At 40.1% G+C, this 22,429-nt stretch overlaps 3 protein-coding genes across 3 annotated transcripts; 2 read left to right on the top strand and 1 right to left on the bottom strand.

The window, feature by feature from the left end:
* Positions 1-3,488: 3,488 nt before the first annotated feature.
* LOC122052884 (proteasome subunit alpha type-2-like) lies at positions 3,489-5,453 on the bottom strand. Its single transcript, XM_042614625.1, has 5 exons — positions 5,276-5,453; positions 5,094-5,170; positions 4,849-4,913; positions 3,959-4,005; positions 3,489-3,753 (listed from the first exon to the last, which is right to left on the bottom strand). Exons 1-5 carry the CDS (start codon positions 5,314-5,316, stop codon positions 3,504-3,506), a joined length of 480 nt encoding a protein of 159 aa, XP_042470559.1. The 5' UTR covers positions 5,317-5,453; the 3' UTR covers positions 3,489-3,503.
* A 163-nt stretch (positions 5,454-5,616) lies between these two features.
* On the top strand, positions 5,617-7,793 carry LOC122052881 (pentatricopeptide repeat-containing protein At5g08305-like). The gene has a single exon (XM_042614620.1). It carries the CDS (start codon positions 5,757-5,759, stop codon positions 7,335-7,337), a length of 1,581 nt encoding a protein of 526 aa, XP_042470554.1. The 5' UTR covers positions 5,617-5,756; the 3' UTR covers positions 7,338-7,793.
* Positions 7,794-16,043: 8,250 nt separating this feature from the next.
* Positions 16,044-17,525, top strand: LOC122050792 (UDP-glycosyltransferase 82A1-like). Its single transcript, XM_042611669.1, has 2 exons — positions 16,044-16,514; positions 16,612-17,525. The coding sequence occupies exons 1-2, from the start codon at positions 16,049-16,051 to the stop codon at positions 17,523-17,525; spliced, it is 1,380 nt and encodes a 459-aa protein (XP_042467603.1). The 5' UTR covers positions 16,044-16,048.
* Positions 17,526-22,429: the final 4,904 nt, after the last annotated feature.

Genomic DNA, 22,429 nt, shown 5'->3' with positions numbered 1-22,429 from the left:
CTTATATCTTCACGGCATGGGATAAAGGGATCGAAGAGCACAGGTTGGAACTCAAGATTAGTGGAAGTAGACCGATGCACACAGGTCAGGATTTATAGTCTTATGACTCAGGATACGTAGATCGATAAAATATATAGGTCGGGATGTACAAACATGGATTATGAATGACAGAAGCAGGTCAGTTTACAGACCTGGCTTACATGTTTGGACTTATATCTTCACGGCATGGGATAAAGGGATGGAAGAGCACAGGTCGGAACTCAAGATTAGTGGAAGCAGACCGATGCACACAGGTCATGATTTATAGCCTTATGACTCAGGATACGTAGATCGATAAAATGTACAGGTCGAGATGTGCTAGCCAAGGATACAGGTCAGGATTTATATCCTCATGGTCCGAGATAAACAAAGTTGGAGGCAGGCATACAGGTCGGCACAAACGAAGTCAGACGTACAGCTTGGAAGTAGGGATGAACAGAACCAAACTAGGGTATACAGGGTGTGACACGTAATAGACAAGACCGGTAAGGGTTGACAATAGGAGAAGCATAGGACAAGGTTCAAAGCACAGATCTGGAGGTGATGTCGATCGGGTTAGCAATATATCGAACGAGGTTAACAAGTGTAAAGGTCTAGCGTAGCAATCACGAGTGGAGGATGTCGACACTACAGGACAAGCAAACAAGGGAATCGTAATTGCTTGTCAGAGAATAATCGGTGTGTCGTGAATATGCTAACAATCGGGGCTCATTACCCCTTTTGATTCTGTTGCCGGCCTATGAGGAGGTGTCGCTTGTCATTCACCGCCGACAAAGCCTGACAACGACATTCCCCGACACCCGCAGACCCGAAACATCCGTTGTAGTATAAAAGGATGCTTTGTCCCTTATGCAGTACGCTCACTCGCCATTTCTTACTTGTCTTTACTTTTCGTCCTTTCTTTGTGTTTCTAGGGGCTCGTTTGAGTGTGCGCAGAGCCTTAGCGTCATCATCCCAGTCATCACCCTTCGTCATCCGCCCGTGTGAACCCTTCCGGAGATTGCCAGGTAGATTGGACGTCGCAGCGACTTTCCGTCAACTTCCAGTACATCGAGGCCCGCCTTCATCCGACTTAGCTTCCGGACGGGATCAATATCCATTTTAGGTCATGTGGATTTATGAGATTGTAAAGAGTCCAAATATGTACTCAATTGTTTATTTTGACTTCTCCAAAGATATTAATATATTATTAAAAAATCAGTTGAAATCCCACATTGGATTGGAGAAGCCAAAATAAATAATGACGGATATATTTGAATTTCTTACCATCTCAGAAATCCACAGGACTTGACATGAGTGTAATCGAAGCTCCCGATTTTGGTTAAAATCCATTAATTGACCTAGAGAGTTACGATTTCATATATTTCAGGTCCTATAATTTTTTGAGGTTGCAAGGAGTCGAAATATATCATCCATTCTTTATTTTAACTTCTCTGATTCAACATGAGATTTTCATCAATTCTTCCAATAGAATTTTTAACACACCCTGAGAAGCTAAAATAAAAAATAAATGACATATTTGGACTCTTTGTAACCTCAAAAAATCATAAGACCTAGAATGAGTGCAATAAAAGTTCCCTACATCAATTAATATATGTCAACCGAAACCGACTAAAATCCCACGTTGGGTCTGATATGAGTTCATATAAAGTCCAATGTGAGATTTTGGTCAATTCTTTCAATAATATTTCAACAATGCCGAAAATAAATAATGGATAGCATATTTGAATTCTTTGTAATTAACCTCATAAATCTAGATTTTAGCCCATTATTTCAATAATATTTTAACATATTCGGAAAAATAGTAATAAACAATAAAGGCATATTTGGATTCCTTGCAGATTTAAAAATACATAGGACCTGAAATGGATGTAAAATTTGGACTTCTTCCAACCTCAAAAATCCACAAAACTTGAAATGTATATAATCGGAATCTCTAAGTTAATTAGTGGATTTTGATTAAACTCGGCTGAAATCCCATGTTGGACTTGATATGAGTTCATATCATACTCAACATGGGTCTGATATGAGTTCATATCAAGCTCATGTGGGATTTCGACCGATTTTTTCAATAACACTGTAACACTTCCGAAAAAGTTGAAATAAAAATAGATAATATATTTAAACTACTTGTAACTTCAGAAATCTACATAATTAGAAATGAGTATAATTGATGTAAAGTTAATTAGTGAATTTCAATCGAAATCTACTGATAGATCTAAAGACATCGGATTACATTCATTTTAAAGTTATGTGAATTTTTCAAGTTATAATGTGTTTAAATAATCTATCTATTATTATTTTAAATTTTTCTTGAAGGTGATATTTTAAAAAAATATATTTGAGTCGAATAAACGGAGCGAGGGGAGAAAATTTTATTTCCCGTGAGTGGATAGAGAGGGAGGGAGTCAGAGAGAGGAAGGGAGAAAGAGGTGTAAGTTACATATGATTGGTAAGAGAGATACAATTACCAAATGCAGTTTTTATCAATTTAAAAAGTTGAGTGGGCTCGTTGATAAATTGTCGTATTTTCTTTATATCGATATGATACCGATGATAAAGGATGCGTAGGATGTGCTTTTGCCATATGCATGCACGCTTCAGAAAAAAAACAGAAGATTTTTCCAATGAAAAATAGTTTGAGAAAGTGTCCTTTATTTTCTTTATCATTAAAAAGGACACGATTAGAAAAAAGATTAAAAGGATGCTTATATTATTTATTTTTAAAATGCTTACTTTCAATAGTTTGGTAACAATTTTGGATAAAACTATTATAACTTATTCAAATTGATCTATTTTTATATTATCAAAACTATTTAAATATTGACTACGACTATTTAAATTTGATAGCAATGGGTACCTAACCCGTTCGAGTCAAATTCATGCTTAATAATTGGGTTTGGACAAGGTGAAGTATACTTGAAATCATAGGTACCCAAATATTTTCATTTAAATTGGATGTCAATGGATTAAAAGACCCATTTATCAGCCAAAACAATTATCTATCAAATTCAAATAGTGGCTATTAATCACATTTGGGTAATACTTGACCAGATGCCATCCCTATGTGAGCCCTAACATAGCAACAATATGTTTTGCATATCAATTTTTAAATATCACCTCTCCTGTCCCTCACATATATTTTTTTCAAAAAATAAAATAAAATTATAAAAACATTTTAAAATCTTTATATTAATTTATCATTAATGTAATCAAATTGTTGACCCTATGGGTTTCTCAACATGAGCAGGGCATGGCACACTAGAACCAAGCCAAAGCTCGTGCCGGGCATGGGGTTTTTATGCCTTAGGACATGCCAGTACTTCTGTCAGCTTGAGCTTAGGCACATCCCATTGGCATGCCCACACATGACCAGTTGACCACACATCAACTTAAAAAAAAAAAAGGCTATCAAAACATTTAATATATCATCACTTGATTGATTTAAAAGCTATTCCAACAGTCTAACTACAGGAGTAGATTAATATTTCATGCTTTTGAATATTTAGTTTATCTCTAAGGGATGAGAATTGTTGCATAGCAACCATGTATAACAAAAAAACATTTAGTGCAACTACCAATGATTCTTTGCAAGCAAAATGATTGTCAATGAAATGATGGTCAGAATTAAGGGATACCTTGTATAGCCGAAAATATTGTTGTGCTTGCTTTCTGCTTTTTCTCACTAGCACACGAGAATCTGGGCCCATGCCACTGCAGTAGACAAAAGAAGAAAAATCTGATGTATGAAAAAGAAATAAGAATGATAGAAAAAAAAAAAACCTAATTAAAAGAAGTGGCATGTTTAGTCTTGGTAACAGCTAACCGCAAATGAATGTTGAATGTTGTGCACAATTCAATGTTGTACATAATTTACAACTAACTGCAAATGAAGCAAAGAAAACAATAAATCATTCACCTATAAACAACCCCAATATTAGTAGTCATAAGCTGAATCTTTTGCACCTACATTTAGAGAAACGAATGAGTTAGCTAAAGATTTTAGAGTGATGCAGTCTCAAAATATACTATACACAACACAAAAAAGGACAGAAGCTTGACAGAAAAAAAAAACTGTAAAGAAAGAAATCAAATTGATGTGATAATGGATTTCTCATGAAAGCATCAGATATCAAAACTCAAATATTAATGTAGCTAAAGAGACACATAAATATTGAATTATCTCAATTCCATCTTTACTTTACATTTGAAATGTCAAAATTGCATTTCATAGGACACAACTAGATAATTTCTACAATAGTTTTCTCTTATTTAAGGTTTCATTTTTCATTCCTTTGAGCCCATCTATGAGTATATATTGTATCAAAATTTAACTTGATAGTTCAATGTCTGAGCAAACAATTTATCAAATATCCCAGAACCTCTGTTAGTTGTGTTATTTGTATACACACCTATAGCACATTATGAGCATGAAAGCCCTACAGCCTTGCTCATTTTGAAATAGTAATCACATCCTACAAACAGATTTAAGAGCCAAATTCACATATATGCCTAAACATGATGAATAGCTGCAACTCCAGGCATTTTTGTTATACAGATTTTTTAAGCTTCTCCTCCAAGAATGAACATACATAGACACTGAAAGTGGGAAGTTTGAAAAACTAAAAGCCACTAAAACCTTTTGAATGGAAATATCCATATAAATAACACTTGTAATTACCCCACCATAGTATTCAACGACACTAAGATAAAATGGAAGAAATACGTTTCCCAGAATGCTTGAACTTGAAAAAAAAAAGTAAAAATCAGAATATCCTAGGAAAAAATGGGTAAGTTGTAGAAACGTACTGATGCTTCATCCACCAAAATGGAAGGAAGTTTCTTCTCGGTAGCTATGACAACACCGTTCGCAGCTGCAGTCATAACACACATAATTCATGTAACTGCTTAATAATAGTGAAATATTTTCTTTCAGAAAATGTATCCTAAAATCACAATTATTTTTTTTCCCACGGGTGCTATGATATCCAACCATTTTAAGTTAAAAAAAAAGTTATAGAAAAAAGGGCATATGAAACTAGATAGTATCTCACCTTTGATTCCAAGGGAAGTTTGGCCGGATCCAACTGCCATCAAGGCGTGTTCGATCTGCACTAACTTCCCGGACGGGCTGCGTGCCGAAAGATCAGACAAGGCAGGAAGAAAAACGTAAATGGAATCGTGAAGGTAGATTAGCGGGGGGTTTGAAGCGTGTAGAGTCTCGAGAACAGCGTACCTGAAGGTGGTGAGAGAGAAGGAATACTGGCTGTCACCCATCGCCGGTAATCCGATCTGAAAAGATTAGCAAGGCGATCTGAGCCTGCGCTGCGCGATCAAATTGCAGCGAAACGGTGAACCCTTGCCCAAGAAAACACAAAAAGGGTAGTTTCGGAATCCCACGGAATAAAGTTGCTACCAAGTTAAACTCGCACCTGAATCGGGTTGGATCAGAGATGTATGAACGGATCTAGTAACAAATCCTGCCGCCAATATGAAATTTACAGGAGAAACTTTTTATTTAAAAATAAAATAAAGACGTCAAGATTCGTGCAAATCGGATGCTGTAAAGTATGAACGGTCGATATTAAATTTCGATCAGATCTTGCCGCTTTTAAGGGGCCGTTTAAGCGATTTGTCCCTGAATGGCTGAATCCCCCCTCCATTCTATTTGTCTTTCCGGTGGATGGGATTATGGGTTCCATAGCAATCGCGTCTAAATGCTCGCGCCGTCACCGCCGTGGTCCACCAGACGCCGCCTTACTTCTCTCCTCCATGTTTGTACATCCATGAGAGAGCTGAAGCAGATACACGCCCAGATCACGGCGTCAGGCTTCTCCGGCGACGACCACCTACTCTCCAAGTTCATCCTTTTCTCCGCCGTCACCTCCGATTCCGGCGATCTCGACTGCTCCTACCGCATCTTCCAAACCATACCCACCCCTTCCGTCTTCTCCTACAACTCCCTCATCCGTCACTTCTCTGGATCCAACAACCCCAACCGCTCGCTCTCCCTCTTCGTCCGCATGCTCCGCGCCGCCGCGCCGCCTGACCACTTCACCTTCCCTTTTCTCGCTAAGTCATGCGCTCGCATGTCCTCCCTCACCTCATCCACCTCCGTCCACTGCCAGGCTGCCAAGCACGGCCTGGAATCCGACCACTTCGTGTCCAACTCCATGATTCACATGTACGCGGCCTGCGGCGACGCAGTCTCCGCGCGCAGAGTGTTCGACGGAATGCTCCAGCCGAACCTCGTCTCCTGGAACTCCCTTCTCGACGGCTACGCCAAGTGCCGAGATCTAGTTGCTGCACGGGAGGTGTTCGACCGAATGCCGGAGCGGGACGTGGTGTCCTGGAGCGCAATGATCGACGGGTACGTGAAGGGCGGCGAGTACAGAGAAGCGCTGGTTCTGTTCGAAGCAATGCGTGCTCGGCCGACGATGCCAAAGGCCAACGAGGTCACCATGGTCAGCGTGCTGTGCGCATGCGCGCACCTGGGGGCTCTCGACCAGGGCAGGGAGATGCATGGTCACCTGAAGGAGAACGGATTGCGCTTGAGCCTCGCACTGGCGACCTCCCTGGTCGACATGTACGCCAAGTGCGGATCCATCAGCGAGGCCGTGAGAGTGTTTCGCGGCGTTCCAATCTGCAGGACCGATGTTCTACTATGGAACGCTATGATCGGCGGGCTCGCAATGCACGGGATGGGAACAGAGGCAGTGCGGATGTACAGAGAGATGCAGGACGAGGCGGGCGTTAAGCCGGACGAGATCACGTACTTAGCGTTGCTGAGCGCGTGCGCGCACGGAGGGTTGGTGGACGAAGCCCGGGGATTGTTCCGGTCGCTGGTGGAGCTCGGCATGGCGCCGCACGTCGAGCACTACGCTTGCATAGTGGACGTGCTGTGTCGGGCGGGAAAAGTGCAGGAGGCCTACCAGTTGGTCTGCGAAATGCCAGTTGAGCCGAGCGCCGCCGTCTTGGGTGCTCTGCTCAGCGGCTGCAGGAGCCATGGGTGGGTGGAGCTTGGGGAGGTGGTGGGGAAGAGATTGATCGAGATGGATCCGGATCATGACGGGAGGTACGTTGGATTGTCGAATGTGTACGCAGTGGCGCGGCGGTGGGAGGAGGCTAAGCAGATGAGGGAGACTATGGAGAAGAGGAAGGTGAGGAAGGCGCCGGCGTGCAGCGAGATTGAGGTGGGCGGCGGCGTGAGTAGATTCATTGTTCGGGATAAGACTCATCCTTCGACTGAGGAGATATACTCCATGCTTGACCTGCTGGCGCTGCAAATGAAGATATAACAGGACATCGATGGAGATCCTTCTGGAGCTTTTACAGCGATCGACTGCTGTACTGCTGGTTTCTTCGCTGCGGCGAACAGCTTGGAGTTGGGTCAACTGGTTGAACGAGAAACCGAAGAGCAATCTCACCACAATTCCTCCATGGACGGGACATCTTGAAACCAGAGAAGGATGGGCAAGCCAACTACACTGATAAATTTTGGAGATTTCATGAATTAACCGTGCATCCCACCTAGAATAGGAGATATGGTATAGAAGAGTGAGTTGGAGGAAACAGCAGATTTGAGAATTATTATTTTGCTAGCTATTGTTTTTACGATGAAGACAATCTTTGAACTCAAAAATCTTTGTAATAACTTTCTTTTGCCAGTTGCTTTTATTTTTTATTTAATCAAATCATCCAAATTATTTGGATACAAGTTGCGATTTTATTTTGTGAAACTACTGCTAATTGGAGACGGGTTGTTTGATGCCAATTTAGTTAACTGGTTTGGTAGCAACATCTTGTGTTTTTGTGTGTTTTTTTATCTGTTTCTGTTCTCTTTTCTTTTCTGTATCCGAAAAGCATAGGGAAAGTTGACACAATTTACCCGTTTTGATATCTTGTAGTGTTGATTAGAAGAAATACTACCTCGTGTTTTTAAGTTGTTGACAAGAAGAAATAAGTGTGCATTTTTTATTTACTTCTGGCGATTTTTTGAGTTTCAAAGAGCATATTCATCTTCAAAACCTGTCTCAAGTTAAAAAAAAACAAAAAAAAGTTTACAAATAAAAAGAAATTATAACGAAATTATTCTGTGATGCTTTATTATGAGTATAAGTTTTTTTTATTTTAATAATTATTATTAAGAGGAGTCTGGATGGAATTGTAAAATTATTGTTGGTAAAGTGGAGAAAAATCCCCAATCTCATTTTTAATTTTGCATGCAATCCCTTTATCCAAAAAACTTTGTTCCCACTCCTTACATGTAAAGTTTCCTTTGCTTCAACTCCCCTCATGTAAATATTATGACCTAATTGCCCTTAGATTTTTTAGGTATAAAAAGTCCAAGAATGAGTATAATTATTCTTAAAGTCAGCATTTTATACTAGAATCGAGTATATTTTTCTATCAACATTATCTCTCGTTATAATTTAGATATAAAATATCTAAAAACGAGTATAATTCCTGTTAAATTCAGTATTTTATATTAGAATCAAGTATATTTTCTATTAAATTGAGCATGATTTTTTCCCTACTTAATATAATTTCTCCTAAATTCAGTACCATTTAAACAAAATTTAGTATATTTTCATCTAATTAAGTATCATTTAAAGAAAATCGTGTATATTTTCTATCAAAATTATCTCATATTTTTAGGTACAAATACCTAAACGAAAAGATAATTCCTATTAAACTAACACTTTAAACTAGAATCCAGTATATTTTTCTAATAAATTGAGCAACTTTTTCTTAATATAATTCCTTCTAAATTCAGCATCATTTACCGCTTCTGAAAGAAAATCTAATATATTTTTCATCCAATCAATATCACGAAAGAATTTAATATATTTTTCATCCAATTAATACTAAAAAGAATCGTGACTTAATTTAATAATAAAAAATATATTGATTCTAAATTTAATGTACTGAATTTAAGATGAATTATACTGATTTTTGAACTTTTTATACTTAAAAATATCATAGGTAATTAGGTAAATATATTTGACTAGAGAGTGAAAACAAAGAATTTGAGAAGTATGGACTGCATGCAAAGTTATGTTTATCAATGGGGACTGCATGCAAATTTTCCCAATTATTGTTCTATAATTTAGAGGTGGCGGATTTGAATATCAAACTTAGCTTCTTGTAAAATAGGACAAGACTTTGGATCCACGTCAGTACTCCGTGAATCGGAATGCTTTTTTACTTTATTAATTATATTATTACTAATATTGAATCAAGATCCTAGCTCCCACCTCTACAACTCGATTCTACATAAGTTTTTCATATATTTTTAGAATAAATCGAGAAGTGCTCATAATAGACGGACCATCAATCCAACATTTTTCGGTCAAATGTCTATTAAAAAAAATTATCTATTAATTTGTCGAAATTTGATGAATTCAACCCTTAGATGTCTGAAAAATTGAGAAGGGATGATTGTCATTGCATCATTTTCTTTTTAGTTAGTATTAGGTATCCAACTTATGTCAACTAATCCTAGGATAATCGGTTCGGCCCATGATCCTATAAAAAATTTTTATCGATCATAAAAATAAATAAGATAAATCGAAAATTACTCATCACCTATCAATCCAATATTTTTAAATTGATCGTAACATTAAAAATTATTCGTTCATTGATCAGAACTGAATTCGAGCTTTAATGTTTAAAAATCAAGAAGGCGTCACGTTGCTGGACCATTAATTTGATAGTCGTCTTTGTTATGTCATTATTTAATAGAAAATCCATAGAAATTTAACATTGGGATAAACCTGATAAGATTTCTAAAGTACATAATAAAGAAATATTTTAAAATTCATGTTAGATTTGAAAAAATAAGGTCAAACACGTGTTAAAATTAGCCAATAAATTGGTTCATTGTCGCTAAAAAAACGGTGTTATCTCAGATGAATCTAGTGGCTAACACATGAGATGTTGCCAACAATAAAATTTGGGATTCGAATCTCAGTAAAGTCGAGGTAAATGTCTCCCTTATGTGATAGTCACTATTCCAAAGGCTAGTAGTCGCCCGTAATTTACCTTCTCCGTGTTAGCCCTGGGACGGGTTAACGGGAGTACTGGAGGCGAGCGTATTCATCTTTTACCACCAATTGTCGTTAAAAAACATTGAATCAAATTAGGAACATTTGTTTTTTATCTGCTAATTTTATCTTTTCTATTCATAAAATTAGCAGTGCTAATTTTATCTATTGAGTGAACAAAACTCACCGATTAGAATAAGTCAGACCACTATCAAAGGTCATTCACTCATTAGTATCTCCCATGGTTATTACTCAACAGGAAAGATAACCTACACCTTGACCTTGCTGTTTAGTGTTGCCTGTGTCATCATCAATGCAGGTTTGAGGTATAATTCTGAGCTAAAAGGAGCGGCGGCTAAAGTTCAAGGACGAAGTATTAGTTGTTAATATGTAGTTGTTGGGTTTGTTAGAGTGTGATGTAATCCTATCTTGGGCTGACTTGTTCTAAAGTCAATATTGGGTTAAGGTGGTCAATTTTAGTGTGCCAGGGTAGTTTGTCAGAAATCTGAACAAGTGCTCTAGTTGATCTCGATAATGCAAACACAGTAACCAGCAGATAGTGGAGAGGGTTGCTTGCAAGTGTGGCTGTACTGAGGCCAAAGAGTTGGTGTTCTTGGAGAAGTGATTATGGTTTAATTTGAGAGCTTTTATGTCTTCTAGAGGAAATATATGGCAAGATCGGAGTTTTCCAAAAAGTCTCCCCAGTGCTTCAACTGAAATACTCAAAGGAAAAAAAAAGAGTAGATACTAACTGAAAGCAATCAAACGTTTTTGGTCTATGCAACCAAAACAGTTCATGTTCAGAGCACTTCGTCCATCACGTCTACCGTTAGTCAGTCAACCTCTCTCTAGATCTCGTGCAAATCCTCCATATGAGGCTTCCTGAGAAGAAAAAAAATCCGCATCAGGGAAAAAATAATTCCTTATGATTCCTTGGTCGACAAGACTTCCCCAATAACCGATCTCCAATGGCATCTCTAACATGAACATCGCCACACACAGCTTTCGCTGTAATAATTCTTTTTTCCTTTTCGTTGACTTTGACAAAAGTGAAAGACCTCGAGCTTTATTATGAAGAACCGATTCCCCACCTTTTGTTCTTCTTCCCCTTCTCGAGAGATATTATGAAGCCGGAGAAGCAGAGGACTCGAGGAGCCCCGCGCAGTAAGAGACTCTCCTTGTCTAGGCTCTTCTGTTTCAACGCCTCTCAGGTCAACGACTCCGATGCGCCGACGCGCACCCCTGACCGCGAGAGGTCGTCGTGGTCCGCCTGTTTCATGGCCGGGGAGGCGAGGAAGAGGAAGAAAACGAAGAAAGAGGTTCCGGTTCACTCTCCGGCCAAACCCTCGGCCCCGTCCAGGCCGGCTCGGGCCGTCGAGGAGAGCCGGCCTAACAAGTCCGACCGCGAGAGGTCGTCGTGGTCCGCCTGTTTCATGGTCGGGGAGGCGCGGAAGAGGAAAAGGAAGGGGAAAGAGGTTCCGGTTCACTCTCCGGCCAAACCCTCGGCCCCGTCCAGGCCGGCTCGGGCCGTCGAGGAGAGCCGGCCTAACAAGTCTTCCGCCAAGGTAAACCTCTCTCCCTCTCTCTCTCTCTTCTTACATCCGTCGGTTCTCGCACTTGCACGAATCATGAAGTAGTCGCTATTGTTATTATTATTCGGATGTTTTAACATGTCGGAATAAGAATATTGCTCGTCGGATGGAAGCTTCGGGCCTAGGAAAAGAATAGAACAACATCACATTAGTATTAATGGGCGAGTATTATAATATTCGCTTTTGTGTGTGAATTTCACTAACCATTTATTCATTTTATTCTTTATACTAAAAACTTATTTTCTTATTTATTGGATTTCTTTTTATAAAATATGCTCATTAACTACGTTCTCAAAGAATTAAACGTTGTTAATGTGTTTATGTTATAACACTCATTAGTATTAGTTATAAGGACATTCATATTGGTTTTAACGATCTTTCAGTCTCGACAATAAATTCTCTTTCAGTCTCGATGACAAACTTCATCTTAATCTCGACAACAGACTATCTCTTAGTATCGGTGGCAGCCGTCATCTTTGTCTTGGCAACAGACTCCCTCTCAGTCTCGACAATAGACTCCTTCTCAATATCGACGACATACTCCCTCTCAGTCTTCGCTGCCATCACTGACATCATCTATATCTTAGTCTCATTCGCTAATGCCCTCTCTCAATATTGGATCTCAGCATTGTCTCTGTCTAAGAGTCTCAAATCTTAACTTTGTCTATTCTTAAAGTCACTCCACATCGACCTCACCTTTTTTGTCCTCAAGATAGGTCTAAGCCTTTTTATGAGCTTGCTGATAGTAATTGCAAATTTTACAAGAAGTGTAACATCTTGAGAATGGAGGAGCATTTATAAGGTAGTTAGATTGGTCTCCGAAATGCTCTCCTAGAAACATGTAGCCCTGGATGAATGGAGTGACAACTAACCGCTATTAGATTTGATCCTCTCACCGACTCCACAATCATGATATTTCAACCGACGTGAAGATACTCTCGGAGAACCATATAAACACTTATTATGAAGGTAATAACAAGGATCCCTCAATTTATGCAAACCCTATACTAGGTTCTATCCTTCTTCTCTATCTTTTTTCTCATATATCACTTCAAGTAAACTCTAACTTGAGCATCAAGTAGCCCCGAGATCCATAACTCGGCCGTCTAACTCTCTTATGAAGTGTGTTTCGTGTTCTTTCATCTCACTCATCGACGATCTTTGGAGAAAGTAGATGTCAAGAAGTTCACGGTCACGAGCTCAAGGTCGGCCAAGCTCGGGTCGCTAGCTCACGGCCACCAAGCTCAAAGTTGTGAGCTCACGGTCGGCCAAGTTCGCAACCACGAGCTTAGGGTTGGCCAAGCTCACGGCCACAAGCTTAGGGCGGGCCAAGCTTGCGCCACAAGCTCACAGGCCAAGCTCGCGGTCACAAGGTCTCACCACGTTAAAAATGAGAGGAGAGACAACGAAGAAGATTATACCGAGATCGAGGAGGAGAGGATGCTAGAGACGCTGGAGATCGGAGAGGGCGCCAAAGATCGAAGAGGCCGCGGATGCTAGAGATATCACTAGAGAGATCAACTAACTATGATCTCAAATTCAGCGATGGAAGTTTATTCCGTCGCTATATTAGAGATAAAATTTAAATTCCGCCTATATATAATATAGAGACAGATATTTATTCTCGTCGTTATATTTAAATATTAGAGTGCTAAATAGCAACGGATATATAGATTTGTTCATAATTAGCGACTAAATATATATTTCATCACTAATTAACGAAGAAATTTAATTTTCGCCACTAATAATTCCATATTAACTATGTTTTTATATTAATAACTACCATTTTAGTGAGATATTTCAATTCCGCCTCTATTAAGAGATGGAACTTAAGTTCATCTCTAATTAGAGACGAAATTCATCTCTAATAGAGACAGAAATATATTTTCATATCTAATTCTTTCACTAAATTCAATTTTTTTAGTGATATTTTGGTTGACATGAAGCTCTCCGGACCATATAAACACTCACGAAGGTAATGACAAGGGATCCCCCAATTTATGAAAGCCCTAGACTATGTTCTACCCTTCTTCTTCATCTTTTTCTTCTTGCATATCACCTCAAGCAACCCTAACTTGAGCATCAAAATGACCTTGAGATTCGTCACCTAGCTAGTCTAACTCTCTTTTGGAGTGTGTTTTAAGCTTTTCCATCTCAGTCATCAACGATTAACATATCTATTTTATTAATGCATACTCATATTCATTTTAACATTAACCATTTTTTTATTTGTGGAACCCACCATTTACTCATTCATCTTTATTTTTATATCCAAAATTTATATTATTATTTTTTAATAAAATCCTCGTTAACAACATTCAAATAATTATAGCAAAAAGTGATTATGCTCACCTCACGTGTCCCTCACAACTCGTCCCTAGGTTATGTGAAGGGATGTAAATCATGAGTCAACTTATACCTCGACCACCAAGTGACTAAGAGGTGGGAGGACTTTTTTCCCCGAGGGCATCTATCCATCGGAAATTGATCGATGCTCATTAACATCGTTTTAATAATTAAACGTTGTTAATGTGTGTGTGTTATAACACTCACCCACATTGATTGTAATATCATTTGGGTGTTGTAACATCCACACTTTATACCAATGTGGATGCCCTAATATCATTTAAGTATTATAATACTCATACATTAATATCAATATGGATGTTCTAACACCACATATTATGTTCAATTCTTTGAACGCGGTTAATGAGCATATTTTATAAAAAAAGGTCTAAAAAATAAAAAATAAATTTTTGATATAAAGAAGATAAATGAATGGATAGTGAGACCCATAAATAATGAAGATTAATACTAAAATATATGTAAATATATATGTTAATAAAAAAGAGATGTTAATTTAATGGGTGTATGATATATATTAACGTCAAACAAACGAGGATGCTCTAATAGTGATTATGTGTTTTTACTAATTATTGATATACTTAACCTTTGTTTTTTAACTAAAAATGAATTAATATTTTTCAATTGTTTAAATACTATTTTACTGTGAAAACATAATTCTTAACTCATTTTATATGTTAAATATGAAGTTATATATTCTATTATCGTGTTTCCATAGCAGCGAGGCACAGAGGATAATAACAACAATGCCAAGAATAAAGCGGCCTCATCAAGTAGGGAAGCTTCAAAGTTCGATGAGGATCTTAACATTGGGCAACAACATCTCGAATTGCAAACTAAAAGAAAAGATTATAGCAACGTAGCACAAGCTTCATTTGTTCAAAGTTTGTATCCAATTCCAACTAGGCTCAAGGACAATGAGCCAAGGCCATATAAGATTGTGAGTCAGTCGCGGAAGCTTGGATCATCGGTCGGAGTTGGAATCATGACGATCACTTTGGCTATTTTGGTATTTGTAGGGCGCGGAAGTGCCATAATTTGCCTTTGCTCATGTTTATATATATCACAACTAGTGAAAGCCTCACAACCAAATGATGAAGAAAAAATTGCACCAAAGAAAATTCATATAGACTCAGCTGAATATAAAAAGAAAGTAATGTTAGAAGGTTTTCTCGAGAGGAATGGTGGAAGGCCAAAAAGATGATATGTTTTTATTTTATTTTATCTTATTTTTCATATGTTTGTTTACAGTTAGTCGTTTTACATGTTTGGTGGAAAAGATAAGTTAATAATTTGTAAATTTAAAAATAAAATTAGTGATGAATGAGAAAGAAATCAATATTAAATAAACGGGATGGCAGCTTTGTGGCATTAAATAGCAGGAATATTTCTTATAGCATTAATGACTATTTTTTTTTTGTTTCAGAATCCAAACGTGGCAGCTTTGTGGTATTAAATAGCACATTAAATGAACACTCAGTAGAAGGGACGTAAAGAATATTTATTTGAATAATGCCCCCTTTTTTAAAGAAAATTGAAAAAAGTAAAATCGTGTGTTAATCTATATTTGATACTAGTAATCGGCACATGTATTAAGTATGTAATATAATTTCAAGAACTAAGAATCAGACTCACAATAGTACAATAATAGAAAGATGACGTTAAAGAATTTCAGTAATAAATTATTATAATAAATTTTTCTGTAAAAAATTAATTTAATATTATATTTATCATAGTAAAAAATTAAGAAAAGTATATTTTTAACATCGCGATCTAAAATATTTATAGAAATTTTTCCAATAGAAAAAAGGATATTAACGTAAATTTATTTTAGACTTGTTAGTTAGTAAAGGAAAAATATTTTTAATAGGATAGTAATATTCTTTTATCCACTAGTGAAAATAGGAAATTAATTGAAAAATTGGAATAATAATTTGGGTGAAATCGTCGACAATCTACTATAAATGACCAAATTGAAGAGGAAGGGAGGAACTTTAATTTGTTGCCATGGCGAGGTCGCGATTCATTCTCGTTCCCTTCCCGGCTCAGGGCCATGTCACTGCTATGCTGCGCCTCGGCCGCCTTCTCAATGCGAGCGGCTTCGACGTCACCATGGCCACGCCCGACTTCATCCACCGCCGCCTCGCCGGCAGCGCAGACGCCGGCGATGTTCGCCACGCGTGCCTTCCGAGCGGGCTGCCAGAGGCGGACCACACGGCGGAGGACTCCACCGCCATCGTCCGGGCTATGGAGTGCCACATGCCTCCTCACCTCGAGCGCCTGTTGCTGGCGGACGGCGATGGCGCGGTGGCGGGCGTGGTGGTGGACCTGGTGGCCTCGTGGGCGATTCCGGTGGCGAAGCGGTGCGGCGTGTCGGTGGTCGCCGGGTTCTGGCCAGCGATGCTCGCCTCTTACCGAGCCATTTCCGCCATCCCCGAGCTAATTCGCAGAGGTTTCATCTCCGAGCAAGACGGTAAAAACTAAAATCAACACCAGATTAAATAAAATTTTAAATTTCAATCATAAAAAATTCCAGAATCTCAAAAATTTCTCAAATTTTCCCTCGAAAGGTAGTTTTCTGCGCCATCAATCGCAGAGCAAACGAGAGTTGGAAACAGAGGAGTTAGAAATATTGGCAGTCGAAGCAAAGCTGAGCCTAGAAGATCTGCCATGGCTGGTGGGCGACTCCGCCGTTCAGAATCTACGATTCAAATTCTGGCTTCAAGTAGTTGATCGAGCCATGTCTCTCCAATTCGTCTTAGTCAACACCTTCCCCGGCGAAGCCGGCGGTGGCGGACACCTCCTCTCGCCGGAGCACAGATCCCCTCGGGCTCTGCCCATTGGCCCACTAATGGCCCACGAGAGGGTACCCAGGCCCAACCTGTGGGAGGAAGACGAGAGCTGCCTTGCCTGGCTCAAGGACCAACCGCCCGGCTCCGTCGTGTACGTCTCCTTCGGAAGCTGGGTGGCGCCGCTCTCGCCGGCGACCATCTCTGAGTTCGCATTGGGGCTGGAGGCGGCCGGCGCTCCGTTCCTGTGGGCGCTGCGGGACGACGCACGGTGGCGGGCTGGGCTGCCTGCGGGCTTCGCCGGTCGAAGCGGCAGGCTGGTGGTGGACTGGGCCCCGCAGGAGGCGGTGCTGGCGAGCCCGGCGGTGGGATGCTTCCTGACGCACTGCGGGTGGCTGTCGGCGGTGGAGGCGGCGCTCCACGGGAAGCGGATGCTGTGCTACCCCATCGCCGGCGACCATTTCGTGAACGCCGCACAAATTGCGGGGGTCTGGGGCGCCGGAATCAGACTGGAGGAAGGGTGCGGATGCGGGGACGTAGCGGAGGGAATCCGGCGGGTGATGGGAGGGAAGGAAGGGGAGAAGGTGCAAAAGGGAGTGGAAGAGTTGAGGAGGAGAGTGGTGGAGGAGAAAGGTAGCGCCGAGGCCATGGCCAATCTCCAATCTTTTCTCGACGCTGGCAAATTAAACGAATAAATGAGATTGCAACTTTGCCCGCGAGGCACATGAATCACAAATTAGAACTCAGAACTACGTACTAATCAGTATACGAGTTCTCAACTAGCAGACAACAAGCGACAGAGGAACCCTTCAAATCCTCATTGGTACTTCCGCCGGCCGCCGCGGCTGCCTCCTCTTATTCGTCTCCCTGCCTTCATAAAGTCAACGAGAGAATACTACTATGAAATTAGCACATATAAATGGGGTCGGGTGGTCCAGCCGATTGAACTTTTGTCCTATCAGAGTCCGAGTCCCTTAGGATTGATAAAGTCCCAATCTATATAAGTGTCATCCAGAGCAAGCATGCTTGGTCACTCACGGCTAGCATGATCACATGTTTAAGCCAAGTGATTTAGTCGATCAGACTTATGGTCCGATCGGATATATTAGATATATGATTTGATCAGTCTCTTGAGCCGAGTAAGGAGGCTGAGTGGAGGTCGACTCTTTGAGAAGATCATCATCCCTTAGTCGACTGACCCCATCCGTGAAAAAGACGTTTGATCGGACGACAAAGGGGACTCGGTCAGCCTATCCTCTAAGCATATAAATGACTCATTAACTCAATGGTTTAATATTTCTTTTTGACGTTTTGTGTCATTTGTGCGAGGAATTTTCTACCCTACAAAACACAAAAACGATGGACCTATTTTTGAAAAGTTGTCATAGTCTAAGAAGGGTCAGTCAATTTTTAGAAACATATTGATATTCGTTCACAAAGGTGCATCAACACTACTATATAAGGGGTCTCTATCTACAAGTGCAAATATGTTATATTACACAACGCAACACTACACAACCATACTCACTCATAGCCACTATTCATTGTTTTGTTCCTTGTATTCTTTTCTCTCTGAATCAATCATTGACTTGAGCGTCAAAGTATTTATACTAGGGATCCCTCCCTGGCACGGTTGTTGGCGTTTTATTTCCCACTTGTTCTTTTTTGACACGCAATAGCGCTCGGTGTTGTTTTCTTTCAACTCAGAGTCTTCTTTCAAATAACAGTAGAGCTACTTACCTAATACATTCTCTTTTTCGATTTCAGACAAGATCAAACTTTATTTTTTGGATAAAAAATATGCATCGATAAAAAATTTGATGCATAACTTAACTATGTGAATGGAAGAACATAGATAAGCCTAGGAGCATATTCTCAAATTTCCAGACATATAAAGAATGAGGGTTAGTTTTGACAAATTAATATATAATATTTTTTAAATAGACGATTGACCTAAAATCATTAAATTGATGGACATGTTCACTATGAGTACTTTTGATTTATCCTGATAGTCAATAGAAAATTTTTATAAGATTAGACTGATCACCTTAGAATTAAGCTGCATAAGTTAAATACTTAGTGTTAATTAAAAAAAATAGAAATATGTTGAAAAAAAGTCCCGGTATATGCAATGGTAAGTGAGGAGATGAGACAGGCTACATTAGAGTTTGAACCATTTATGGGTCATTCGTGACCCATACCTATTTTCCAATTTGCAGCATTGATAGCCTTTTGTTAAGGTGATTTCTCGCTGAGTGTTGAATAAAACTAAAAAATAAAAAACAAAAAAAAATCAAATTCACGTTCTATAAATCTTTTCCATAGGCAAAGCGGAGAGATTTTGGAGAATAAATAAAGGCTATTCGGTCATAGTAAGTTATTTTCTTAATTTTATGTTTTGATAGTTTATCAAAAAGTATAGCTTTCCGACTAAAAATTTATGATACTGTACGAAGTATTAAAGGATGCATATCTCTCCTCTATCATTCATCTATCAATTTATTGAACGAAAATTTATTTTTTCAAAATATCATAAAATATCGAAAATAATAATGAATGACATATTTGAACTTCTCATAATATAAAAAAATCCATAAGACCTGAAATGCATTGAATCGGAACTCTCTACGTCAATAAGTGAATTTCGGTTGAAATTCACTAATTGTTATAAAGAACTTCGACTACACTCATTTAAGTTCTATAAATTTTTGAAGTTGTAAGGAGTTTAAACATATCATTCATTGTTTATTTCGACTTCTCTAAAGATATTAAAATGTTATTGAAAAAATCGGTTGAAATTCCACATTAGATCTGATATGAACTTATATCAGGCCCAACGTGGGATTTCAGCTAATTTCAATTGAAATATACTAATTGGCTTAGAGAGCTCTGATTGTATCTGATACGGTGCATGATTGTGGGGGCAGTAAGATGATGTGATTAGAGGTCAAAACCACAGAATGGTCAGGAGTTAAGCTTACGTGGAGGTCAGAAGTTCAGCCCACGTGGAGGTTAGAAGTCCAAGCCCCCGTGGAGGTCAGAAGTCAAGCTTATGTAGAGGTCAGAAGTTTAGCCCCCGTGGAGGTCAGAAGTCAAGCTTACGTGGAGGTCGGAAGTCAAGTTTGCGTAGCCATGGCCAAAGTCTCACCTGACGGGATAGTCAAAGGAGAGGACTACAAGTGGGATAAGATCTAACCCCAATAACAATCAAGAACTGGGCTCACAGGCCAGGTGCAGTGAAGGACCGAGCCTACAGTCCTGGTAAAGGCTAGGAAAGGAAGGCCTCTGGCGTAATACAGACCTGGCGTACATGTCGGAACGTACAAGCTATGGATAACAGTAGATAGAAGCAAGTCAGAATACAGACCTGCCATACAGGTCAGAACGTACAAGCCATGGATAACAGTAGATAGGAGCAGGTCGGAATACAGACCTGACGTACAGGTCGGGGCATGCGAGCCATGGATAACAATAGATAGAAGCAGGTCGGAATACAGACCTGACGTATAAGTCGAAACGTACAAGCCATGGATAACAGTAGATAGGAGTAGGTCGGAATACAGACTTGGCGTACAGGTCGGAACATATGAGCCATGGATAACAGCAGACAGAAGCAAGTCGAAATACAGGTCTGGCGTATAGGTCGGGATGTAAGAACCATGGATAACAGTAGACAGAAGTAAGTCGGAATGCAGATCTGGCGTGCAGGTCGGAACGTACAAGCTATGGATAACAGTAGATAGAAGCAGGTCGGAATACAGACCTGGCGTACAGGTCGGGACGTGCAAACCATGGATAACACAGGACCGAAGCAGGTCGGAATACAGACCTGGAGTACAGGTCGGGACGTACAAGCGATGGATAACAGTAGACAGAAGCAGGTCGGAACGTATAAACCATGGATAACCGAGGATCGAAGCAGGTCGGAATACAGACCTGGCGTACAGGTCGGGATGTACAAGCCATGGATAACGGTAGGCAGAAGCAGGTCAGAATACAGACCTGGCGTACAGGTCGGGATGTACGAACCATGGATAATAATAAACAGAAGTAGGTCGGAATGCAGATCTGGCGTGCAGGTCGGAACGTACAAGCTATGGATAACGGTAGATAGAAGCAGGTCGGAATACAGACCTGGCGTACAGGTCGGGACGTACAAACCATGGATAACAGAGGACCGAAATAGGTCGAAATACAAACCTGGCGTACAAGTCGGGACGTACAAGCCATGGATAAAAGTAGACAGAAGCAGGTCGGAATGTATAAGCCATGGATAACCAAGGACCGAAGCAGGTCGGAAAACATACCTGACGTACAGATCGGGACGTACACGCCATGGATAACGGTAGACAGAAGTAGGTTGGAATATAGACCTGGCGCACAGGTCGGGACGTACAAGGCATGGATAACGGTAGACAAAAGCAAGTCAGAATACAGATCTGGCGTACAGGTCGGGACGTACAAGCCATGGATAATAGTAGACAGAAGCAGATCAGAATACAAACCTGGCGTACAGGTCGGAATGTACAAGCAATGGATAACTGAGGATAGAAGCAGGTCGATATACAGACCTGGTGTACAGGTCGGGATGTACAAACCATAGATTATGAAGGACAAAAGCAGGTCGGTTTACAGACTTAGCTTACAAGTTTGGACTTATATCTTCACGGCATGGGATAAAGGGATCGAAGAGCACAGGTTGGAACTCAAGATTAGTGGAAGTAGACCGATGCACACAGGTCAGGATTTATAGTCTTATGACTCAGGATACGTAGATCGATAAAATATATAGGTCGGGATGTACAAACATGGATTATGAATGACAGAAGCAGGTCAGTTTACAGACCTGGCTTACATGTTTGGACTTATATCTTCACGGCATGGGATAAAGGGATGGAAGAGCACAGGTCGGAACTCAAGATTAGTGGAAGCAGACCGATGCACACAGGTCATGATTTATAGCCTTATGACTCAGGATACGTAGATCGATAAAATGTACAGGTCGAGATGTGCTAGCCAAGGATACAGGTCAGGATTTATATCCTCATGGTCCGAGATAAACAAAGTTGGAGGCAGGCATACAGGTCGGCACAAACGAAGTCAGACGTACAGCTTGGAAGTAGGGATGAACAGAACCAAACTAGGGTATACAGGGTGTGACACGTAATAGACAAGACCGGTAAGGGTTGACAATAGGAGAAGCATAGGACAAGGTTCAAAGCACAGATCTGGAGGTGATGTCAGATCGGGGTTAGCAATATATCAGAACGAGGTTAACAAGTGTAAAGGTCTAGCGTAGCAATCACGAGTGGAGGATGTCAGACACTACAGGACAAGCAAACAAGGGAATCGTAACGGTTTGTCAGAGAATAATCAGTGTGTCAGGGAATATGCTAACAGTCGGGGCTCATTACCCCTTTGATTCTGTCGTCGGCCTATGAGGAGGTGTCGCTTGTCATTCACCGTCAGACAAAGCCTGACAGCCGACATTCCCTGACACCCGCCAGACCCCAGAAACATCCGTTGTAGTATAAAAAGGGATGCTTTGTCCCTTATGCAGGTACGCTCACTCGCCATTTCTTACTTGTCTTTACTTTTC

Source organism: Zingiber officinale, chromosome 3A (genome assembly GCF_018446385.1).
Source record: "Zingiber officinale cultivar Zhangliang chromosome 3A, Zo_v1.1, whole genome shotgun sequence".
In the NCBI taxonomy this organism is placed as follows: Eukaryota; Viridiplantae; Streptophyta; class Magnoliopsida; order Zingiberales; family Zingiberaceae; genus Zingiber; species Zingiber officinale.
This window is presented reverse-complemented; position numbering and strand designations above follow the sequence as displayed.

Bases quoted from the DNA above. Each gene is read 5' to 3' on its own strand.
- LOC122052884 (XM_042614625.1), bottom strand. From the start codon at position 5,316: ATGGGTGACAGCCAGTATTCCTTCTCTCTCACCACCTTCAG. The intron at 4,006-4,848 runs GTACGTTTCTAC...CTCTAAATGTAG, and splicing joins TTTTGGTGGATGAAGCATCA to GTGCAAAAGATTCAGCTTAT. The intron at 3,754-3,958 runs GTGAATGATTTA...TGTCTACTGCAG, and splicing joins AATATTGGGGTTGTTTATAG to TGGCATGGGCCCAGATTCTC.
- LOC122052881 (XM_042614620.1), top strand. From the start codon at position 5,757: ATGCTCGCGCCGTCACCGCCGTGGTCCACCAGACGCCGCCTTACTTCT.
- LOC122050792 (XM_042611669.1), top strand. From the start codon at position 16,049: ATGGCGAGGTCGCGATTCATTCTCGTTCCCTTCCCGGCTCAGGGCCAT. The intron at 16,515-16,611 runs GTAAAAACTAAA...TTCCCTCGAAAG, and splicing joins TTTCATCTCCGAGCAAGACG to GTAGTTTTCTGCGCCATCAA.